The following is a 22980-nucleotide window of genomic DNA, read 5'->3' on the forward strand; positions in this document are numbered from 1 at the left end:
TTGTGTGTGTGCTAAGATCCTTTGATGACGTATTCATAAGCCACGCTTTATAGAAATAGATAGATAGATAGATAGATAGATAGAAATGAACAAGAAACAAGAAAGATCTCATAAAAACTGCACAGCATTTCTTACTGGCAATATGTTACAGTCTGTATATACATATAGTTACTGTATATTTATTACAGTTTCATGCAGCTGTTTAAATCCATATCAGAATCACTGTAATGTTAAATTGAAAGTCTTTGCCTGTGTCTGTGTTGTTCCTGTTCCAATTAACATGTGCCTTTCTTGTAATTTTTGAATTTTTTCGGTGTGAGCTCATTTTTGTTGGTGCAATCTGAAGGACCCCAGTTCGAATCCCACCTCCTGCTGTAGTACACTGTAGTAATCCAGTAAAAATTACCCTGCTGTATAAATAAGGAAATCACTTTGCTTATCTGACACTTTCAGCAGTCTAGGACGTAGGTGTCAGAAAAAAGGGTGATTATTACTGGGGTGGTATGGTGGTGGCACAGCGAGTAGCGCTGCTGTCTCACAGCGTCTGAGCGGTGCGAGAGGACGTGGGGTCGATCCCCGCTCGGTCTGTGTGGAGTTTGCATGTTCTCCCTGTATCTGCGTGGGTTTCATGCAGGTGCTCTGGTTTCCTCCCACACTCCAAAGACATGTTGTTCAGGTTCCCCCATAGTGTGTGACAGAGAGAGTGTGTTCCACTGATGTATGGATGAGTGACCCAGTGCAAGTAGTGTATCCAGCAGCGTAAGTCACCGCGGTGAATAAGGTGTGCGGCTGGTAACACTGCTCTATGATAGAGTTCATTGGAAGTCGCTTTGGAGAAAAGCGTCTGCTAAATGAATAAATGTATTATTGTTGTTGTCGTTGGTGCTATATGCTGTACAACAAGAAAGACAATAACAATAATAATAATAGAGATTGTTACGTGAATGGTTACCTGCGAGCTTCGTGGCGGGACTAGCGCGCGCACCTGAACGGGAGCGCGCAGGCGCGGAGCGCGATCGCCCGGTACGCGGGAGTGCGCCGCTCTCGCGGTGCGCGAAGGGGCGGACGGAGGCTCGTGCGCGCACGCACACGCACACGCGCATTTATCCATTGGAGCTCGCCTCGCTCAGATGTACGGCGCGGCGAAAGTGCGTGAAGGAGGAAGGAGAGCGCGCTTCTTACGCGGTGCAGGTGAGTCGCGCTTCTTTTCCTTCAGCCGCCAGCCGCGCTCGAGTCCTCCTTGTGCTTTTTACTTATATTCATGTCTGTAGACACGTGTAATAATAACTATTAGTCACATGTAAATAAAATAATTAAGTGTTGTAACATACTAATAAATAAGAATTATTGATTTCTTATTCATTTAATAAGAATGAATAAACCTCCTGTTTGCCATGCAGTCCTAATGAGAATTATTATCATGTCGGGTTTGAGATGATGGAGCTCCAGCTCCGATGCTCCAGTTCTGTCCAGAAGATAAGTGACTGAGTGTGTCTCCCACCATCCGTGTCTGCATAGCACTCAGAGCTCTGCCATCATTATGTCTTTCTGTGTTTAATTAATGTCTCTGAACTCAATATGTTCTATGTGTTTGAACACCAAACAGGAGGATTTAGGAGGAGCGTTGTGTTCTGTGACAGAAGGGTTTGGGTTTTTATGCTTTTACACTTAAGCTTGTATGGAATGCATGCTTGCATTTTATGTTTGGGAATGGAAATGACCTCATCAGAAGTGAAAGGAAAATGGAGAAGGGAGTTATTGCGGTGACGGAGTCCGAAAGGGCACCTCCCGCGTGAGCGGCGCCGCCTCCGGCAGGTGCCCACGCTGCGGGACACGTTGGACGGATACCTGAAGGGCGGAGACGGAGTCCAGGGCAGGCCGCCGCTTTCCAGAGTCATTTCAGCAGGAATTCCTGGATTTTACCACCGATCATGGACACGGGTGCAAGTACAGGTGCTCACCGTGATGCTGTATGGAAAGGAAAGGCTAATTAATTCCCATGTATTGTACAGTCACAAAGCTCACAGAACAGGTTCTGTGGAGGAAGCTCAAAGGTTGGTGTTTTCTCACTGTTTACTGCTGTCCAGCAGGCCCCCGACCATATCCTCATGCTGCTGACGCTGTTTTATTTATTGATGTGTGGTTCTGGCCAGCATGGATGCGCTGTACTCACAGCAGCAGTGTCCCCGTGGTCTTTCCCTGCTGGTCCCTCATAAACACTCGCGTGAGAAGGCAGGTATTCAAGTGCTTCACACTGGAGCTCTGCAAGAAGTTGTTCCCAGGGCAAGCTGTGGGGAGGGACCATCTTTCCTTGTTACTGTGGTAACTAAAAGCCAATTAGGAAAATGTCAGAGGTAAGCCTGAAAACCTGGAATTAAAAAAGGAAAGGACACAACAAATAAGGAAATGAACAGGTAGAGAAATTCACTCGCGGGGGGGGGGTGTGATGGCACAGCAGGTTTGGACTGTGTCTGCTCTCTGGTGGGTCTTGGGCTCGAGTCCCGCTTGGGATGCCTTGTGACGGACTGGTGTCCCGTCCCGGTTGTGTCCCCTCTCGGTTGTGTCCCCTCCCCCTCCAGCCTTGCGCCCTGTGTTGTTGGGTTAGGTTCCGGCTTGCCGTGACCTCGCTTGGGACAAGCTGCTTCAGCCAACGTGTCTGTCTGTATGAATTCACTTGTGAAATGTGTTGTCTGAGGGTTATGTTGTTTCACCAGCACCTCTCTGTAAGATGCTTTACCCTTCACCATATGTGATGTGGTGGGTATTAAAGGAGGGACAGGCAGAGGTGCATTGTGGGAACTCACCTGACACCCAGTGTCCTACTGGTGAACATTGTTGGGGGTTCAGTTGGTGGACAGTCCATCGTTGGGGTAATAACTGCACTCATCTCACGGTGATGCAAAAAAAACACATAATGGGACACGAGAGGTATTGTACAGGAGATGTGGACAAACTGGTATCATTCTGGGTGGCAGCTTGATCATCCTTCTTTCAATACTGACTCCTAATGGGATACTTTTGTTTTTGGGAATGGAAAACAAGGTTCAAGTGAGTGTCTGTGTGAGAGAGAGAGAGAGAGAGAGAGAGAGAGAGAGTGAGGACGTCCTAGTGCCTGGCTGGACCCGACCCGCAGAGGAGCTCCCAGCAGGTGAACAACAGCTCCTAAAAGTCTCGCCTCCCCTTTTGTTCATCTTATTCAAATGGACCACAGCACAGTCCTTGGTAACTTTGGTTGCCTTGGCAACGGATGTGCGAGCACTTCTACCGTCAAGAGTTTTGCTCTCAGACATCTGCTTCTTGTCTGAAAACAGTGTATTACCACGATGCGACATGAATGCAATTTCTTTGTAGTCACTCTTTGAGGCTTTACTGTAGTTTATCATTACATTAATAAACTCTCTTATAAAGTGCCTTTGAACGCTGCTTCTCAAAGTCATTACATTAAAAAGAAAGAAATGTAAAGAACAATTGTAAAGTAACAAAAATAAATTGGTAATAAATATCAGTATGTAAGTTACCATCAAAGTTAACACGTTTGGCTAGTTTTAACAGGATTTCATAGGGTGAACAAACAATATTCACTTATGGTACAGTGTTCCTATGCCACCCCCACAAAACTGTTCACAAAAATATCTTTTAAACTATACAAACATAAAATTCCTCAATACAAACAAGAATTTGATCAATTTCACTTTATTGTTACATCCCTCAGGTCTTTATTAGGAGAATTAAGAGCATTAAAGTCTAGACTCAAGAAGTGTAAAGTCTTATTGAGTTTGCGTGAAAACAGGTGAAATGCACCTGCAAGATCCTCTGACATACCCTCACTAATGTACTTCTGAAAAATATATGAAAAAGGGTAATCATTTGGTGAATTCCATCTATTCCAATAACTGTAATACACAAAAAATGAATAGACTCCACTACATGCACATCGTCTGAAACCGCTTGTCCCATACAGGGTCGCGGGGAGCCTAACCCGGCAATACAGGGCAAAAGGTTGAGGGGAAGGAGACACACCCAGGACTGGACGCCAGTCCATCGCAAGGCACCCCAAGCGGGACTCGAACCCCAGACCCACCGGAGAGCAGGACCCAGTCCAACCCCCTCGACTTCGCTATTATTTGTCAAAACCTAATGTATCCACAGCAAACACCGATCTCGTTTCAAAGTCAATGCTGCATCTCTCGTTCACAAAGCAGAGATGGATGCTTATGTCTAACGTGAGGATCCAGAGAAAGCACACTTATTTACAGCTCCGCTGGTGTGAGATAACAGTCTGAAACAGGCGCTCACTGTTTTGCACTGTGTTCAGGGTTTCCATGCCGACAGAACAAACAGCATCCACTGCAAAGACGATACACCTTTAAGAGCCCTGCTCAACAAGATCGCTGATATTAATATTTAGTTTCTGCATGTGCGCTCATCCATCGTCCATGCGGCCATATGAAATGTAAATGTACTCCTGCATCTGTGTCAGAGGGAAATGCTGTAGTGCATTTTTGTTCCAAATGACAGAATGGAGCTCAACCCCTTAATCAAAAGTGAAAGACTGGATTGATGGACTAATGCAGGTCCCGTTTCAGCCAAATTCCATCCTGTGTAACTTTTAAGTCATTTACTGTAGAAAGGTTTGCTTTTCGTGATTTATTGAATCCATTCAAACTATATGCAGTTGACGTTTATGTTGTCTAAGGGTCTCTGTTCTATGCTATGGATATTATCGCTTCTTTTATTAACCCTTGCAGAACTCCTTGACCAGATGGACTTACAGAACTATTTAAGCATTTTCCTTTTAATATGTTGTTTGGAAAAAGATAGACCCATTTTTCTGAAGTTATATCTCACAATGTAAGAACATTTCTTGAGATACTAAAGGGAGTGATACTGATGTAGGTGGACGTCAAGATACCGCAGCAGCTTAGATGCTGGTTGGTGCGAAGTCATTGAAAAGGAGGAGCAGGTGCCAAGGGCTTAAAGACATCACTTTCCAATGGGAAGCTCCTGGGGTTCAAATCCCACCACCTGCTGTTGTTTCCTTTATCGGCGCACTTTCTCTGACTTGATACATTTAAAATTACCATGGTGAATAACTGGGTAAATCGCTGTAGGCATCTCAACTCTAAGATGCTTTGCAGAAAAATGTCAGAAAAATGAATAAATGTAAAAGAGGACATGCAGAGGGGTTGTGTTTTTGGCCTTAAGGAAGAACAGATTATTGCATCTGTCTTTACTGGGTTTTGTGCATCAGTATGGCCACGGTGTCCTTGTCCAAAGCAGTGAGGTCTGTACCCTACGTGTCTGGTGACCTACTCAACAACCTACTCCGGTGTGAATTTTTTATATCCACATGCGCGCTTGATCACTGTGTGTGCGTGCCTGCATGCTCGCACAAACTGCAGTGTACTCCCACATCTTTTGTCAGTAGGAGGATGTGAGCAATGTTGCGTTCCTGAGACCCATGACATTTCAGTTTGGGCTGCCGAGATAGGAAATCTCCCTCCTTTCCGAAAAAGTCCTCCACCACCAGGTCTGTCTTCATTCTGGCGGAAGAAGAATTGAGGTCAGGCTCCGTGCTGAGGGTCCGCTTGCAGAAGATCTAATTTGGTTCACGGGGTTAATAGAATTGCCAAATAAAGGAACCAATGACACCTTTGTTTTATAACAGAAAACCCACAGACTGCGTGAGTTTGGACATCATTGCCCATGTTGAATTCTATGTAGATCATCCTTTCTTTCCTAAAATACATGTGCTGCAGGATAGAATAATAAGACAGAACACAGATACTATTAAAACTGAATTTATTTGCCACCTTAGTCGAATGAGCCTTGCAGCGTTAGGTTCATACACTTGGCTCGCTTTACTGTATCAGTTCAGGGCAAATACCTTGCTCAAGGGCACTGTAGCAGAAGGGGCATTCGAACCCGGGTACTTTGGAGTACAAGGCAACAATCCCAACCGCTACACCACCTTCTGCCGTAATAGTAATAGTAAAATAGTGGAAGTGAAACATCGCTGAATGTTGTAGTTCTGGTTCAGATTCATCTCATGTGGAACCTTGAGAAGACTCAGATGAACAAGAAAGAGTTAAATGTGTTAAAATGATACAGAATTCTCCCAGATTTCTGTTTGTAAAATGAGTCCACCTCATGGTGAGCCCGCACAGTGCTGCTCTAGGCTGTGCGGAAGAGGAACCTCCCGAGTGAGGAACAGACGGGGTCGGCGGGAGCTGGCGTTTCGTCAGGTGTCCCCTAAACAAACGGTCATTGTGATCTCGGACACACGGGACATGGCAGCGCCAGCGGCGGGTGCCGTCAAGGCTCCTTTCTGGAGCGATCACGGTAAGGCATCTCAAAGGAAAGAACGACAAAGCCCGTCCGCAGAGCTCTTGCTCTTTTCAGGAGGCTTGTAAATAAGGTAGTGTGTTGTTGTGTTCTGCACCTGAGTTTTTAGGTTGTGAAAGGGGAGCGCTGGCGGAGATTTCTGTGTTATCTCCAGCGAACGTTTTGTTAGTTCTTCCCCCTCGGCAGAAGTAGTTACGCTGTGGAAGCTACAGCAATTACGAACATTTGAGTTACGAACATTTTCCAGGTCTTTTTTTTTTTTTTTTTTTTAAATTGCATTTCACCCCGACCCCGTATGAGACAAGCGGCTTCAGATGATGTGTGTGTGTGTGTGTGTGTGTGCGCATTTTCTTCTCTGTTTTCAAGAAGTTTGTTGCGACCTGCGTTCCGCAAACAGATGTTAGTTTTGCAGTCATGTTGACCGATATAGAATAAAAACATCGAAAGATTCGGATGTATAATCCTTGCGTACCTGCCATTCTACCGTGCTGCCGTTTGACCGAGAAATACGAGTCTTAATTTCCTCAGCTCGGTAAACGTTAAGCAGATCAGCAAGGTGGTAAAGGGCAGGGACTTGCAGACTTCAGAATTTACGGGAGGTCCATGCTGTTGTGCCCATAAACAGGATGTCTTCAGTCTCCTTTTCTATCTTGAATTGCTCTTGTAAAATACCTGCCTCTGAGAATGGATAACGCTGTAGCCGTCGTACGTAATGAATGAGTAAAACGATGGCGAGACTCCTTGGGACAGTGTTTGTCATGCGCTTGCGCTGCGCAGCGGACGCCGTTTCCGCGGAAGCGTTCAATTTTGTATGATACAACATCTCGCTCAGGAAGTGCGGAAGCTGGAGTTTTTCTTGGCTCCGACGTGGGCTGCTAGGCTGGTGCAAAGCTCGTCTTAGCGCTTCATTACGGAGTACAGAAACAATTAAATTAATCATCCGCAACCATGCTAATCTCTGATTTTGTTAGCTTATTTGCCTCTCCAGAATGCTTAACAGGATTATATCAGTAAAGCTCCTTAATGTCCTTCAATCGGTGCAAAAAGTTCAAGTCTTTAATGACATTTAATCTGCAGCCTATTGTACAGTAAAGTGCCAAGACCAGCGCAGACATACGAATGCGCTGTAACTGTAGACTCGGGTGTCGTGGCTACGAGTCTTTGCGCGACGGAGAAAAATGTGACTCTTAAATGGACGTGCTGCGTGCGGTTATGTAGTGTTTAGAGAACGGATGGACCGGATGTGAATATCCCGTGTCTGTACTAGTACTGTAAATTTGGGGAAACTTGCCGGGTGCAGCGTGATGATGAATAGAACGGCCTCCCCGAAGTCATACCGCCAGCATTCACTAAGGACTTGATGTGGTTTCCTCTCCCTCGGTGGTGCCCTGTGTCTCCATCATTTTTTTCTGAGCGCTCATGCGTGGGGGACAGCTTGCAGCGTAGTGGCTGGTGCAGGTTCAAATCTCACCTCTGGCTCTAGTACCCTTGAGCAAGGTACTTACCCTAAATTGCTCCAGTAAAATTACCCAGCTGTTCAAATGGGTAAATAAGTGTAGGTAGATTAACATTGTAAGTCGCTGTGGAGAAAAGCATCTTCTAAATAGATAAGTGTGATTTTGGGGCCGGTGAGATGCGAGTCGGGGGGCTTGGCCGGGGCCTGCTCTGCGGTGGGTCTGGGGTTCGAGTCCTGCTTGGGGTGCCCTGCAATGTGGACTGGCGTCCTGTCCGGGGTGTGTCCCCTCCCCACCTTAGCCCTGCGCTGTGCAGCTAGGCTTTGGCTCACTGCAACCCCACTCAGAGCAAGCAGTTGTAGGCATTATGTGTATGTGTGTGTGTGTGTGTGTGTGTGTGAGATGCCAGCTCCACAGCAGTGGAGTAGTGTAATAAAGTTAGAAGAGACAGGTCTTGGGTACTCAGAGCTTTTGGCTACGAGGGCAATAGCAGATCTCCTTTCGCAAGGGTTTGAACTTATTGGTCTGACAGTATTTCATCTGAGTAAATGTGAAAATTGTAAACTGAACATGAACCTGATGCACCAAAGCAATCCCGCGTAACGACACTGAGCCACGCGCTCCGTGGCCCCTTACCTGCGGGGGGAGGATCATCCCGGCTGTAGCCAAATGCAAAGCTACTCTTAAACGAGAAGATGGACTGTGGGGGGTCTTGCGAGGCAAAATGTGTTTGCGTAAAGTGCGTGGGAGGTCATGCGATTCCTGTCGATATCTCCCTTCTTGTGTGCGAACGGGACTCCGGACGCACCGACACGCCTTTCTTTGGACCCGACGTGGCCGTGTGAGCTAGAGGGCCGCGTGTTCTCCAGAAGGGACCACAACGACACACAGACGGCCTGCATCTTCTTCTTCGTGATGCACCGTGACTGAATGTGGGTTGAAGGAACTTGCCCACCACTTACCAACCACATCGCAACCTGTTGCCAGCCGTTAATTGATCCAGTTTTGTCACTTTTCAGCAGCAGGTGCGACAAAGTGCCATTTCATTTAGTTCAGGCTCATTTTCCCACTGGGAACTGGACTGTCAGTATCTGCAAGAGGGAGACTATTAAAGAAAGATTAATTTACTGTAATCCTTTGTGGAATGCAAGGTGAAACAATGGTACTAGGAGGAGTGTGAACGGAATTAATTGTGTTTTGGTTCGGTAAAACGTAAAACCGTGTAATGACAAAGCTTTCGAAGGACGGCATTGAGAGGTAACTCGAGCTCCAGGTCTTCTTGGTGTCCTTCGTCTAGCTGCTCTTACACCTGTTTCACTTTATTTGTGAAAGGTCTCCCGTTTGATGTCACACACGCCCGGCCGCGCTTCTGCTGTCTCTAGGCTGCGTGCTTCACAAGCCACAGTTCTAATGTTTTGTGTGTTTTTGTGTTTTGTGTTGTTTGCGTTCGTGGCAGCTATGTTGAACACCGTCAGACCTTTGACCCATGGATCAGCGCGACGTTGACGCCCTGCGTTCGCTGTCTTGCGGACTCTGAGATGAGGATCGAGCTGAGCAGAGGCCGCCGTTTAAGGAGACGTTCCGCCATCCCTGTGCTGCTCTGTCCCTGCTATCTCCTGTCCCCGTCCCGCCTGCCCTCTCAGCAACCGCAGAGGCCTCGGTCATGCATGTTATGAATAGCTCGACCCCGGTCAATCAGAAGGAGAGCGACGTCGGAGACGAGAACGTTGTTGCCGGCTTCATGCCCGCTTCCTCTAATGTCGGCACACCTCCGGTGCCTCCTCCACCACCCCCACCTGCGGTCCCGCCGCCGCCGCCACCCCCGCCACCGGGCACGGGCATCCCCAGCCACGGCCTGCGAAAGAAGAGGCGCGTCCGCAGTTTCTTCTGGAAGCCCATTCCGGAGGAGAAGGTGCGGGGCAGAGCCAACATCTGGACGCTGTCGGTGCGGCAGCAGCAGCACTACCAGATTGATGTGCGTACCATCGAGGAGCTCTTCGGACAACGCGAAGAGGCACGTGACACAGCCAGCCAAGGAGGCAGGTCCAGAGCCTCCTTCCGGGAGACCAAAGAGGAGGTGAGTTACTGCACCATTACTCTGTTTATCTCGTAGCAGTTGCCACACACACACACACTTTCTTTCCCAAGGGGACAAAACATACTAGAGTCACACTGATCTTGCTCCGGCAACCCTGACAGAAGAGCTATGGTGCTGTCGCCGGTTTCCGTTCTCCGTCTGCGTCCCGCTGTTGGACGCTGGCAGGTGGGGTTGGGCTGCTGAAGAATGTTGCTAAAAACACAGAGGGTGAACTCTGAGCTAAGAGAGATCGAGTCCATTAAAGTTGCGCGTGTGACGGTTCGCGGCACCGATTGACTCCGTCAGCCTCGCCTTCAGCCAAGGCCACGTGACTGTTATTTACTGAAGTTTCCTGCAACCTTCTGCGGTCACGACTGGCAGGAAGGAGATGAGCCGCTGGCCCAGCTGTTTCTCTCCTTGTAACATTGCATGCAATTCCTCAGTGTGAGTTCGGTATAGCGGCTGCTGCGAGGGAGTGTTCGTGCGACTCGACTGTGGTTCAGCGCTCATCCCATGCTGCTTCTTCTTTCCAGATCACTATTCTCGACTCCAAAAGAGGCATGAACGTGGGAATCTTCCTCAAGCAGTTCAAAAAGTAAGCGCACCTCTTGTTCTCAGTAGGGCTAGAGCGCCGTCGTTGGGATCATGCTGGACACAGCAGTCGTTTGACCCGTTGGGCCAAGAGCGGTCCCAAGTGCGACAACGTTTCTTCACATTCTCGACCGAGCCGGTGAACAAAGACGAGGAAAGTGTATGACCTCTGCGTGCGCATGTTGGCTCTCCCTGCTGTTGTCCCTCAGCTGAATGAGAACTCAGGATAAAACAACAAACGACTGTGTGACATTGTAAAAGTGAACAATGACTGGATAACCTTTGTACTGTGTCTCAGGGCTGACGTACACCTAGCAGTCAGGCCAGTTAAGGTAGTTAAGGTGGTTAGTGTTGTCTCTCCATCTGTGGTTGAATCATAGAGAACTGGTCAGGCTGTTTTCTGTTTGGATTGTGGTGAAGACATGATGAGTATAAACTTCCATCATTGCAGTGTTTTCTTTTGGGGGTTCGGATAGAGAGGCTTTTATGAATAACAGTAAATGCCGACGCACAGCCTGTTGCCATGCGGAACCGAGGACGCCGGAACGCCTGGACCCAAGCGCGGGATCGTTCGTCGGGAACCAAGGGGTCAGGCGACTTCTCGTTGTCGGGCACGGGTGAAGTCGGTCGATCGGCGGTCAGGGTGAGAGCGAGAATCCACGGACGCGGTCGGGGGACGACGCGAAGGGTCGAAAGCCGGAGAACGAATACAGGAAGCAAGGGATGAGGAAGAGCAGGAGGACGGTTGTCTCAAATGAGATTCCGCGAGTGTACGGGAGCTGAGGAGGGTCTTTTAAAGGCGAGCGCTCAGTCGGGTTCTGTTGATTGTAGTGCGGGCGTGGACATGATGCCTGTAATACGTTTACTAAATCATAAAGACAGCTTATTCATATGTCCTGGTTAAGTATTAAGTTCCTTTTACTGTCACGGCACACTGGAACAGTTTGTTTTTCCATAACCTGTAAGCCCTGTAGATGCCGGGCTCGTTAACAATCTATCACTGTAACATTCAATGACTTAGTAACATTCTCATTACTCATTGTTACTGTGTAATGATACAAGGTCCTGCAGGGTCCAGATCATGTACTCTTATAGTTATAAGTCATTAGTTGAAAGAAAAAGCTTGTGTACCCATCAGAATTACCTGGATTTCTGCATTGCTCATAAAATGTGCTCTGATCTTCAACTAAGCTACAATAATAGACTGCTTAAACTAATAACATTCAAATAATTGTACAGTACTTCTTGAAAATACGAAATTCATCATGTAATATTAATTAAATCATTTAATTATTTTTCAGGCTGGAAAAAGGATGCGAGCCTTGTATTTAGTAACTGGTACAACCTCCTTTAGCAGCAATGACTTCCAAAGAATGTTTCCTGTAGCTCATGATCAGATTTTCAGTTTGGAGGAATGTTAGATCTTTCCTCCCTACAAAACTGTTTCAGTTCATTGATATTTCTGGGATACGTCGTGTGAGCAGCTGTTTTCAGGCCAAGGGGGGCGCGGTGGTGCAGTGGGTTTGGCCGGGTCCTGCTCTCCGGCGGGTCTGGGGTTTGAGTCCTGCTTGAGGTGCCTTGCGATGGACTGGCGTCCTGTCCTGCGTGCGTCCCCTTCTCTTCCAGCCCTGTGTTGCCAGATTAGGCTCCGGTTCACCGCAACCCCACTCGGAACAAGCGGTTTCAGGCCATTTGTGTCATGCCGCATCATGTCAATTGGATTGAGGTGTAGACTCTAACTTGGCCATTCCAGAACAGAAATTTTCTTAGTTTTTAAGCCAGTCTGTTGTTTATTTATTCCTGCATTTTGGTCACTGTCCTATAGGCTCACCCAGCTTTTCTGAAGCTTCAGGTGACAGACCGCTACTCTGACATTCTCCCGAAAAATCACTTGACACAATTTTGAACTAATTGTTCCCTGTACGATAGCAAGCTGTCCGATGCCCGAGGCAGCAAAGCAGCCCCAAATCATGACGCTCCCTCCACCATGTTTCACAGCTGGGATGAGGTTTTTTTTTTGTTGGTCTGCAGTGCTTTCTTCCTCCAAACACAGTGTTGTGTCTCTGCGAAAGACTTCAACATCTATCTCGTCTGCCCACAGAACCTCGTCTCAGAAGCATTATGGAACCGCCAGATGATATTTTGTAAACTTCAAACATGCTGCAATGTTTTTTTTGAAAACATTGGTTTCCTCACTGGTGAACACACAACACTTTGGAAAGTTCAAGAGATTTCTACAGGTCCTCTGCTCTTAGCTTAGGGTTCTTTTTCTCCTTCAGGTTTGCATACTCTACTCTTACTGTGATTTTTTTCAGGGCATCCACTGCTCAGGAGAACACCAATGGTTCTGAATTTCCTCCATTTCAAGACAGTTTGTCTTACTGAATTGATGAACACCCAGGCCTTTAGAAATGCTTTATAGCCTTTTCTAGCTTTACGTATCTCTACAGTTCTTCTAAGGTTCTCTGAAATGTCTTTTGATCAGTGCGTGGCGCCTTTTTTTTTCATTTATATGACAGGGTACTTCCAACCCACACCTCCTTTCTCACTGACTCCAAAGAGCTTTTGAAGAAGTAATAAGTATAGAGGTTCACATACTTTTTCCAACCTGAACTGTGAATGTTTAAATGATTTATTCAATATTGGTAAATACAATTTTGACTTAGCTGAAAATCAGACCACATCTTACAAGTAATTGATGCAGAAATCCAAGTAAATCTGAAGGGTTAGCAAACTTTTTCCTGAAACTGACTGATTAATGACATACAAGTATAACAGAGTCCAGCTGGAGCAGTGCGGGACCTTGTGTGGCTCTCTGCTCTAATGAGACTCACCTACACAGTTTGCCCATCTACGCACTTATTTAATAAAGACTGGTAGATGAAAAGAGAGGCAGACATACAGATAGCAAATACATAAACAAATTTAAAAATCTACGCAAGATGGTATAAAAATAGCTGATGCTGTTCCTCGGCCAACACCTTCTTGTCCGCAGAGCTGAGAATTTGGAGCAGCCGTTCGATCCGCTTACTGAAGTGAGAATTAACGGCGTCCTCGTTTTTTGCGGAATATTAGCCGCGGAAAAGGTGTCGACCAGCTCAGACTGCAAATTTAGGCCTAGTTATAAAACTGTCTTTATAACAGTCTGGGGTAAATTTTGATTAGTCTAATAGGCTTTGAAATGTTGGGATTGTGCACCTTGTTTTGTGTTGCTTTTCAGGAAACATTTAGAAGGATCTGAAGAACAGAAAAAAAAAACAGGAACACATCCTGAGATTAATAATGGACTTCCGTGGACCAAGCGTGTCAATTATTTCTGTTGTTTCAGATAAAATGAACTAAGCTGCCAGGATTTATAAAGCATTAAGATAATTTGCTATGATGATTTGCTCACATTTTTTCCTGATTTCCTGTTTTGCTGTGTTTGGTGCCCTTTGTGTGAGATCATGACCCAGTAACCCCCAGAGTCAGACCAGTTAACATGCCGGTGCGCTGTGTGTGGATGGCTGTGTCTCAGACCAGCTTAGTCTTCTTCTCAATGTTTTACGCAATGTGACTTTTTTGCTAAGGTGTTATGAGCCGCATGGGGGCTGCGGTGGCCCGGCGTGTTTGACTGGGTTCTGCTCTTCAGCGGGTCTGGGGTTTGAGCCCCGCCTGGGGTGCCTTGCAATGGACTGGCGTTCGGTCCTGGGTGCGTCCCCTCCCCCCTCCAGCGTTATGCCCTGTGTTGCCAGGTTAGGCTCTGGCTCCCTGTGACCCTGTATGGGACGAGCGGTTCAGACCGTGTGTGTGTGTGTGTGTGTGTGTGTGTGTGTGTCGTGAGCCACATTTATTATTATAAAATGTTAAGATTTTCTGTGATAAAGACGTCATTTAAAATGCAAAAGTGTTCCGCACGCGTTCGCGGCGTTCACCGCATCTAACCCGTGTATCCAGTTCGTACGCGTGATCCGCTCGTCGGCGTGCCGCGTTTAGGCCGCAGTAGTCGGCGATCTCAGAGGTATGCCCGACAAAGCGTGTTGCACTTTGGCGCGCGGTTTTGTATTACGGCGGCCCAGTCAAGAGACAAGATTTCAGCTTTTTATATTTAAAAGAAAAGAAGCTGCGCTGTTCCCATGTTTCACTTCTGCAGTGATGAATAAATTATCCTGTTCTATAGATGCCGTCGGTGTTCTCTCGCTGGGGATGCTGTGTATGCTGTTTTTTTTTTGGAAGTAGCCCAGCGCTAAAGGGAATTCTACATGCACACTTGTTTGTGTCTCCTTTTGTAGGTCAAATCAGGCCATCACCGAAGACGTTCGCTGTGGCAACAGCGAGCTGTACGGCCCCGAGCCTCTGAAGGAGCTACTGAAACTGTTACCGGAGTCTGATGAGGTGAGAGTCCCCGCTGTCGGGTCACATGGCCTTCACCGGTGCGTGGAAAACACTGACCTTTTCTGCAGCTGAACACGATCATCTCTAGCAGTCCAACATTCATCTGTAAAATAGCAGAGTCACACTGCATGGCAGCCCCGAGACGCAGGGCCACTTCGTATCGCGCTGAATAAATAGACCGGCAGCACATAGCACCAGTAGGCTGCTTGTTTAAATTGCAGGTGGGTCCCAGTAGCACCATGGCCGGTGCCAGTGCATCACGGATCCGGGGCTTTGCAGCTGCACGAGCGCTTGAATCCTTCTCGGTCTGTGTGCGCTTTGCATGTGCTCTGGAGCACCAGGTGTTGATGGTGAAGGCTGTATCGGTACTACCGACAAATTATCGAGCTGCGATCAGTCGGTTAGCGTTCCCTCTGGTTCAAGGGACTCGGTTCCACTCCGGCTCTGCCGCCCCACAGGTGAAGAAGCTAAGAGCGTTCAAGGGAGACGCCGGCAAGCTCGCCTTAGCCGACTCCTTCATGTACCTGTTAATTCAAGTGCCAAGGTAGGACCGCAGTCCCTCCGCAGTGTCCTCTTTGATGAACTGTTGATCTCATGCTGACCGCATGCTGGCGTCCCTTCAGCTTTGATGTGCGCATCGAGGCCATGGTGCTCAAGGAGGAGTTCTCCCCGCTGTGCTCTGGGCTCAGCCATGACGTCGGCATCGTTCGTACTGCTACGAAAGGTAACTTGGCCCCTGTCCCGGAGTCGGCGGTCACCCCCGGGTCCCAGACCTGCCTGGAACAGTGTTGTTGTAATCTCTCCGAATGATTGTGTATCATATGCATGATAAGCAGCAAAACATCGTAATTTATTCGGAAATATAATGCGGTCTGGAATAAAAGAAAAACTGGATTTTCTACCAGGTACTTTTCTTTCTTATGGCTGAATTACAGAAAAAGCTGAAGCCTTGTTGTCTTGATTGGACTGTATTTCGTGACTTGAAGGGCACATAGAAGTTTTGCACCGATGCGCTAAAATTTGATATGATTATATTTGCCAGACAGGCCTTTGCACTCACTGGTCAACGTTACGTGCAGAAAGCGCTTCTCCGGCTGCTGCTGTAAAACTGAATTTCTGCGATGCACCGTAGAGTCGCGAGCATGTACTTTTTTAGGATATTCTCTGGAGCGCAGGTCCCCGATCACCTCACCGAGCCTCGTGTTTCCCTGAGCAAGAACGTGTGTCTCACGCTGGAGATGTCTTTAGCGCTCCTGAGTCTTCGCACCCGGCTTCGTGCTTCTCAGTTCACACGTTGTCAGTGCCTCTATATTTACATTTATTCATGTAACAAATTCTTCTCCAAAGCGACACGCAACTCGGTGAACAAAAGTGCATCAGAAAGCGAAGACGAGTTTTGTATGCAGGCGCTTTAACACCTGTTGAAGGACAGACGGTTTGTCCGGTACAACTGTTTTACATTATTACCTGCCTAGAGAGTGGTAAGAAATACAAAGGTGACTGTGACAGAGGGTGTGCTGCAGGCAGTTCACAAAGCAGTTAGCAGATCAGGAGAGAAGTGGCTCTGAAAGAGATGGGTTTGAGACCAAGCTCGAACGTTAAAAAGGATTCAGCAGTTCCGAAGAACAGTGGCACCGTCTTCCAACACCTTGGGCCAAAACTGAGAACCTGCAAGCTTTTGACTTTGCATCAACAAATAATTAAACGACTTCCTGAATTCCAAAGACTCCTAAAGCAGTGCCAATGTCCCGAATGATCCCCGTGCCATAATTGCGAGGTGATGATGAGGATGGTACCGCTCCACGCAGCGGAGGCAGAATACACCGATTTCCTGCTCCTGTGAACAACTCTGTCTGCTTGCAGAGCTGATGTCCTGTGAGGAGCTGCATGCGGTCCTGCACCTTGTTCTGCAGGCAGGGAACATTATGAACGCGGTAAGTTCCCCTTCCGTCGTCAGATGCGTTCATGGTGCGGGATGGAGAGAATGATAGTGTTCTCCTGTATTCCACATCGCCCCAGGGTGGCTACGCCGGCAATGCCGTGGGCTTCAAGCTGTCCTCTCTGCTGTCGATGGCCGACACCAGAGCCAACAGGCCGGGCATGAATCTGCTACACTTCGTGGCTCTGGTGAGGCCGTGAAGCTGTCACGGGGGTGATGAGTGGACGCGTGTGAAAATGCAAGGATGCGCGGTGCATAAATGTGACCGAATGAACAAAGCTGTCCGAATTTCTCGAAGCCCCGTTATGGAGCGTTCGCTGCAAATTTCTATACGTTGCAAGCAATTTTTGAAAAATCTGAATATGAAGCGTGCGTGTGCGGTTCAACGCCGGATGACAGCTGTAAGCTGTCGCAGAATTTCACTAAATGGCGTAGGAGTACTGATCGATTCATCCGAGGAGCAGCCGGCTGGATCCAGCCGATCTCTCACAGATAGGCAGCTTGTGGAGGAGGGAAGGCAGGCGGTTAAAGAGCCTTTCTCACCGGCACGGTATTGCGCTGTGTTCACGCAGGAAGCCCAGAAGAAGGACGCCAGCCTGCTGAAGTTCCCTGAGAGGCTGCAGCACGTGCGCAGCGCCGTCCGGTACGCACCCTATGGCGGATCGGCGCCGGCTTTGCGCCGTTCACCTGTCACACCCCATAAGCAAACACTACCCGACCCTGCCGCGCGGCACCGTGTCGCTGCGGTTTCACCTGCTTCCGATACCTTGGCCGGGCGGGAGTCCCCGTAAGTCCTCCCTGATCGCAGAGTGTTGACCCTGAGGTCACCTCCGCTCCGTGAGGTTTTAATTATGAGATAATTATGGTCCCTCCGAATATATAGCACACCTACCTGTCGACGGGTTTCTTACGACATCTCGACTCACGACAACACCTTCGTTTATTTGCAGGGGTTCTGTAACAGTCTTGGATAACGCTATAATAAATCTCACTGACGACAGACCCTCAGAGACAGCACACACGGGAATGACTTGCACCGTGGGCGGTCCCGCACCTTCGGCTGCTAACTAACGGCTGGATGTGGAAATGCGGCGCCCGCTCAGCAACGGATAGAAATGATACAAAATGCATGAGCGAAGAAAATGCAATCAAAAAATAACGTGGAGAAATGTTCATACTTGGGAAAAAATTTGTATCGAACGTTCACGGCATGGGGAGTCTGCGCACTTGCTTTTGCGAGGGCCCCTTTCCCTCCTTCAGGGTGACTTGCGCAGGGCCAGACTTTCCATCTTGCCTATTCACCCACGTGGTGCAGATGGCGTTTCAACGAGCGTTTTTCCAGCCTTCGGTCCGGCGGCTCCTTAAGTGCCGCACCGCCTGCTGTTTCTCAACAGGATATCTGTGGAGAATATTGAAGCGGAACTGAACTCGTTGCGAAGCAGGATGACATCTGTTGAGGAGAAGGTCCAGAAGGACGCGGAGCTGCTCCAACAGTTGGACCGCTTCCTGGAGGTGAGGTGGTGCACACGGGTTGCTGACGCGCTCCTTGCGCCGTTGCCGCACCTCTCGCTGCAGTTCAGAGTCCCGTGGACCAGTGAGTGTTAGGACTGAGTACCTGCCCTGAATGCATTTTTAAATTCTTTCAACCAGTCTAATTATTTTCGTTTTGTTCTCAGTTAATAGTGGATGTGCGGTTTCGAGGCCCAGAGAGTGTCCTCGAAGTCTGACTGTGGAAGTTTACGTGTGTGTGTGTGTGTCTGTGTGTGTGTGTGGCCCTGTGTCACGTGTCCACCCCCATGTCCCCAGCGCTCGAAGGAAGCGCTGCGGGACGTGAACAGGCGTTGGCTCGAATTGCGGAAGGAGGGGAACGTGCTCATCGACTTCTTCTGCGAAGACAAGGACACGTTCCGGCTCGATGAGTGCTTCAGGATTTTCCAGGATTTCTGCCTCAAATTCGAACATGCCGTTAAGGTAAATGAACTCAATCCAGCAGCACTGCTTCAGTCAAGTACTCGGTACCTATAAATTGCGGGAAAAAGAAAGTTAGAAAAAGTGTTGTTTGCTTTGTGTGTTTTTTATTTGTTATTCATTATGTATATAAAACATCAAGCTGTAGTCTAACGTTCGTTTTCGGAGCATGTTTTACCGTGCTCAAACAGTACCACGTTTGGGGTAATATTGAGGTACAGATGCTGTAGAAGGTATAGGCAGATGGCTGACAGCGCAGATGCCCTCTACAGGACAACGTGGAGCGCAAGCAGAAAGATGCTGTCCGGCGGCTGCGGGAGCTCGAGGAGAAACGCCGCTCGTGGGGAGGCGCTGAGCCGGATGCGCAGAGCTTCGGCCGCAGCAGCAGCGAGACGGACGTGGAGACGCTGAGCCGTGAGGGACGGACGGACCTTCTGCGGGAGCGTGAGGGGTCGCGGGGGCCTCTGAGCGCCAAGCGCTCGTCCAGTGCCAGACGGTCCCGCCGCTCCACGGATCCGGTATCGACTGCCGCGGACCGGGACCTTCACAGCTATTTGGAGCGCACGGGGTTCGGCAGCCTGCCCCGGCCTGGACGCTCTCCCCGCAGGACCAGCCCTGCCTGGCTCGGAGGCCCCAGCCCACTTCCTCGCACCGACAGGGACGATGACGACGACAACAACAACGGCGGCAGCGGTCCACCACCAGGGAGTCTTGATAGCAACAGAGAAGACCACAACGAAAACATCAACCCAAAGATCGAGGTGGGAAACTTAGGGCAAATGAAAATTAGCGTGGAGAGACACGCTCTGGTCCCAGGTTTGCAAGGGTTTGACTTCGTCATGCACGGCAACACGCGGCCGATAAGCCGAGGACATCTCGTCCTCAACGGTCCGGAGACAGACGGAGGATCGCCCGCGGGGCTGGTTTTGGAAACCCCTCCATCCAGTAAGAGTTGGGAGGGGAAAGAGGGACCCAGGAGCGACTGGGACAGGAGCATTGCTGCAAGGGATGAGGAAGACGAGAGCAGCACCTTGTCCTCCACAACCTGCGACACACCTCTGCCTACGGACGACACGACAACACCCCCGAAAGACCCCATTCGAAGCGTCAACGACACGGATGACCTTAAACCCGAGGGCGAAAACAGCCGACCGGCAGGGGACCCCGATAAGGACCAGCAGGCACAGCAGAGCGCAGTGTCTCCCAGCGCCATGTCAGTCTGTAGCAATGCACCATCAGCGTCTCCATCCAGCAGGAAGCACCAAGGAGACAAACCGGCCAACAACCTGTCAGGTTTGAGACCTGCCGGTGAGTCCCCGGGACCCTCCGGCGGCCCCACGTCGAGTCCGAGCCGCCGCACGGTCCAAGGCAAGCGTGCAAACGGGAAGGCGGGACTGATTTCTGACTCTAAGAGTCCGAGTTCAAAACCCAAGTCCACGTCTAGAGGTACTACCCCCCCAAGCACGGGTTCGAACCGGCCGGTGCGAACACTGCACCCTTCGGAGAATCGGAGTCTACGCACGGCAGTCACCGTCTCCAACTTAAGCCGCTCTGCAAGCAGTGCTAGCAGGTCTGAGGAGGGCAATAGTTCAAGGCGGTCACCGCAGGACCGCAGCGCTGCGGGCAGGCGGAGCGAGACAGGAGCCCGGACCTCCTGGCGCTCCGGCCATCCTGCCGAGGACCCCAAGCCCGTTTCACGGTGGGCCCGAGATCAGGTCCCGCGAACGCCTTCCCTCAGGAAGCAGCCGGCCAAAGCCACCAAGGTGGTCCCGCGACCGCCACCTGAGGAAAAGATGTGCCGCTCCACCATGCGTGCTTTGGCACAAGCCCAGGCTGCCGCGGGGGGCGCCGCCGCCCAGGCCGCTCCCTCCAAAGCCGCTCTTCCCGGCTTTGCCCGCAGCACAGTAGCCTCATCATCGCGGCTGATAAAGGACTCGGCGCCTGCTTCCGCTCCCGCCACCCCGTCCAAGAGCGGTCCCCTTGCCCGCAGTACCTCCCAAAGGCAGGCGGGGAAGTCAGGGGCCCACGGTGCTCCAGATGACAGGGCCCAGGGACCCCTGAGGAGGGTGCAGAGCATGAGGGCCACAAGAAGGAGCCCACGGAGCAGCGAGATGCCTCCTAACCCCAGCCCGCACAACGGCAGCGGCAGCTTCTCGGACAAGTCCGTCCCCTCGAAAGAGTCCAGCGCGAGCAGAGCGGCCAGGCCGTCGTGGAAGTAAAACACGCCGGATTCTTCCGCTCATCAAAGTTCACCACTTATTTACAGCATCTTTCATTTCGGCCTGTGCAGTTATAATGTACAAATGAATTCAGAACTCTGCGAAAATAACGGTAATTAGTGCTTCCCCGGGCAATATCCTAAGTGAATTTCTGCAAAATCTCCTACACGGCTCTACAAGTTTTGTATAAGGTTTGTTTTTTTTTTGGACCGTGGTGACTGCAAATTTTTCACGCTGTATTGAATTTGAAATATTTGTCCATATATCTGTTTGTTCGGAGACTGTATTGCTCTGATGCCTTTGCGTACATGTCACGTAATATTCCATACGTGGAACGCACACAAACAACAGCTCCTTCCCCAGGAATTCTTTACCTATTTATGCTGTATGGAGCAGAAGGTGGTGCCGCACTTAAGGACATGGACTTACTGGATGGTTCCGGGTTTCGTCCATCCCGTGAGCGCTCCTTCTGTTGAACCGTTGCGAAGGAGCCGAAAACAGGACGTTCCGCTGTATACACGCGTACAGATTTCAGTGATATCGGAGATGTGCCCAGTACGCACCGGAATCACCTCTGGGAGCATGTGTTCCTGTCGGGACTTTATTGCTGTACCGTGGTATATGTAACTCGCACCCAGCGGTGATGTGACTGATAGTGTTTCTCCACAGCTGCCACTAGTGTTCATTGTTTTTGTCAAGTTGAGCAGTTTCTGACAACTTAAAGAACACGTGCTTTTTTATATGAGATTTGTACAGATATTCGAGGATTATTTGAAGATGCTCGCATCCGAAGGCTGAAAGTCCGTAAGTAAAGTGTTGATGTGAACGAAGGCCGCGTTTTCGCGTGTTTTGCCTACGGGTTGTTTCTCTGTCCGTCTTTCTTCTGTACCGTCTTCCGTTGTCCGTTTTTAAACATTGTCCTGTTTTAAAGATACGAAAGGTAAAAAAAAAAAAAAAGTTGCACGCATACATGAGCTGCATCCATTTAGCTTAATTTTAGAGTGAAAATAGACATCCGAAATATGCATATGTGTATGATGTGTATTTTAGAGTGAAAACATACATCATACAAATATATAATATGGAAAAAAATACACAGATTTGCTCACAACCCTCAGCAATGGGAGGAGCGGTGGTTTGAAGACTTAAAGTTGTTTAAGCAACTGGAGGCTTATCTGCTGCTGTCATACCTATCTGACCGATGACCAATTCATTAAATAAATGGCACATTTGCATGCCACGTACCAATTTTACAAGAAGGCTGCTTTCAGCGGTTCCGCTTCGACTTCATCTCCTTGTGCTTTTCGCACACTTCCACGGAGACGGACGTTATTTTTCGCGAGGGTTTCTCCTCAATCTCTCGTGCGCGTTTGCTGCAGAAGCACGCGCAAATAGTTGCTTCGATCCACGGAAGTACATTGAAAATTTATATTCATTTAGCAGACGCTCAAAAGTGCCATACGTTTTGGGGTTCACGGTTTTTCACAGCTGAGAAAAGTAAGAAGGGCACTTGAGCTACAAGGGTAAGGAGGGTTAGGGTGACATAGTGGTTACAGCTGCTGCCTTTCACCTGAAAGACCTCCTGCTGTAGTAATTCTCCTGAACTGATGCAGTAAAAATTACACTGCTGTATAAATAAGTAAATCGCTGGAAGTGGCTAGGAGGGCGTGGCGGCGCAGCGGGTTTGGCTGGGTCCTGCTCTCCGGTGGGTCTAGGGTTCGAGTCCCGCTTGGGGTACCTTGCGATGGACTGGCGTCCCGTCCTGGGTGCGTCCCCTCCCCCTCCAGCCTTGCGCCCTGCGTTGCCGGGTTAGGCTCCGGCTCGCCACGACCCCGTTCGGGACAAGCGGCTTCAGCCCGTGCGTGTGGAAGTGGCTAAATACTAAGCTACTTTGAAGAAAAGTAAAGGATAAACAATTTAAATGAAAAAAAAGTTCAATGTAAGCTCTGTATTTGACGCCTCCGAAGCAGCCGTCATTCCGAGCAGCGTGTGTGTTGCATTGGTGTCTTAAGG

General features: G+C 49.2%; 1 protein-coding gene across 1 annotated transcript; it reads left to right on the forward strand.

Moving 5' to 3' along the window:
* Nucleotides 1-1116: 1116 nt before the first annotated feature.
* Nucleotides 1117-21856, forward strand: LOC108936652 (FH2 domain-containing protein 1-like). The gene is made up of 12 exons (XM_018756162.2): nt 1117-1191; nt 9256-9876; nt 10410-10471; nt 14739-14841; nt 15300-15385; nt 15465-15565; nt 16705-16775; nt 16861-16968; nt 17353-17423; nt 18175-18292; nt 18587-18751; nt 19021-21856. Exons 2-12 carry the CDS (start codon nt 9463-9465, stop codon nt 20965-20967), a joined length of 3246 nt encoding a protein of 1081 aa, XP_018611678.2. The 5' UTR covers nt 1117-1191; nt 9256-9462; the 3' UTR covers nt 20968-21856.
* Nucleotides 21857-22980: the final 1124 nt, after the last annotated feature.

The sequence above is a fragment of the Scleropages formosus genome, chromosome 3 (genome assembly GCF_900964775.1).
Source record: "Scleropages formosus chromosome 3, fSclFor1.1, whole genome shotgun sequence".
NCBI classification, from domain to species: Eukaryota; Metazoa; Chordata; class Actinopteri; order Osteoglossiformes; family Osteoglossidae; genus Scleropages; species Scleropages formosus.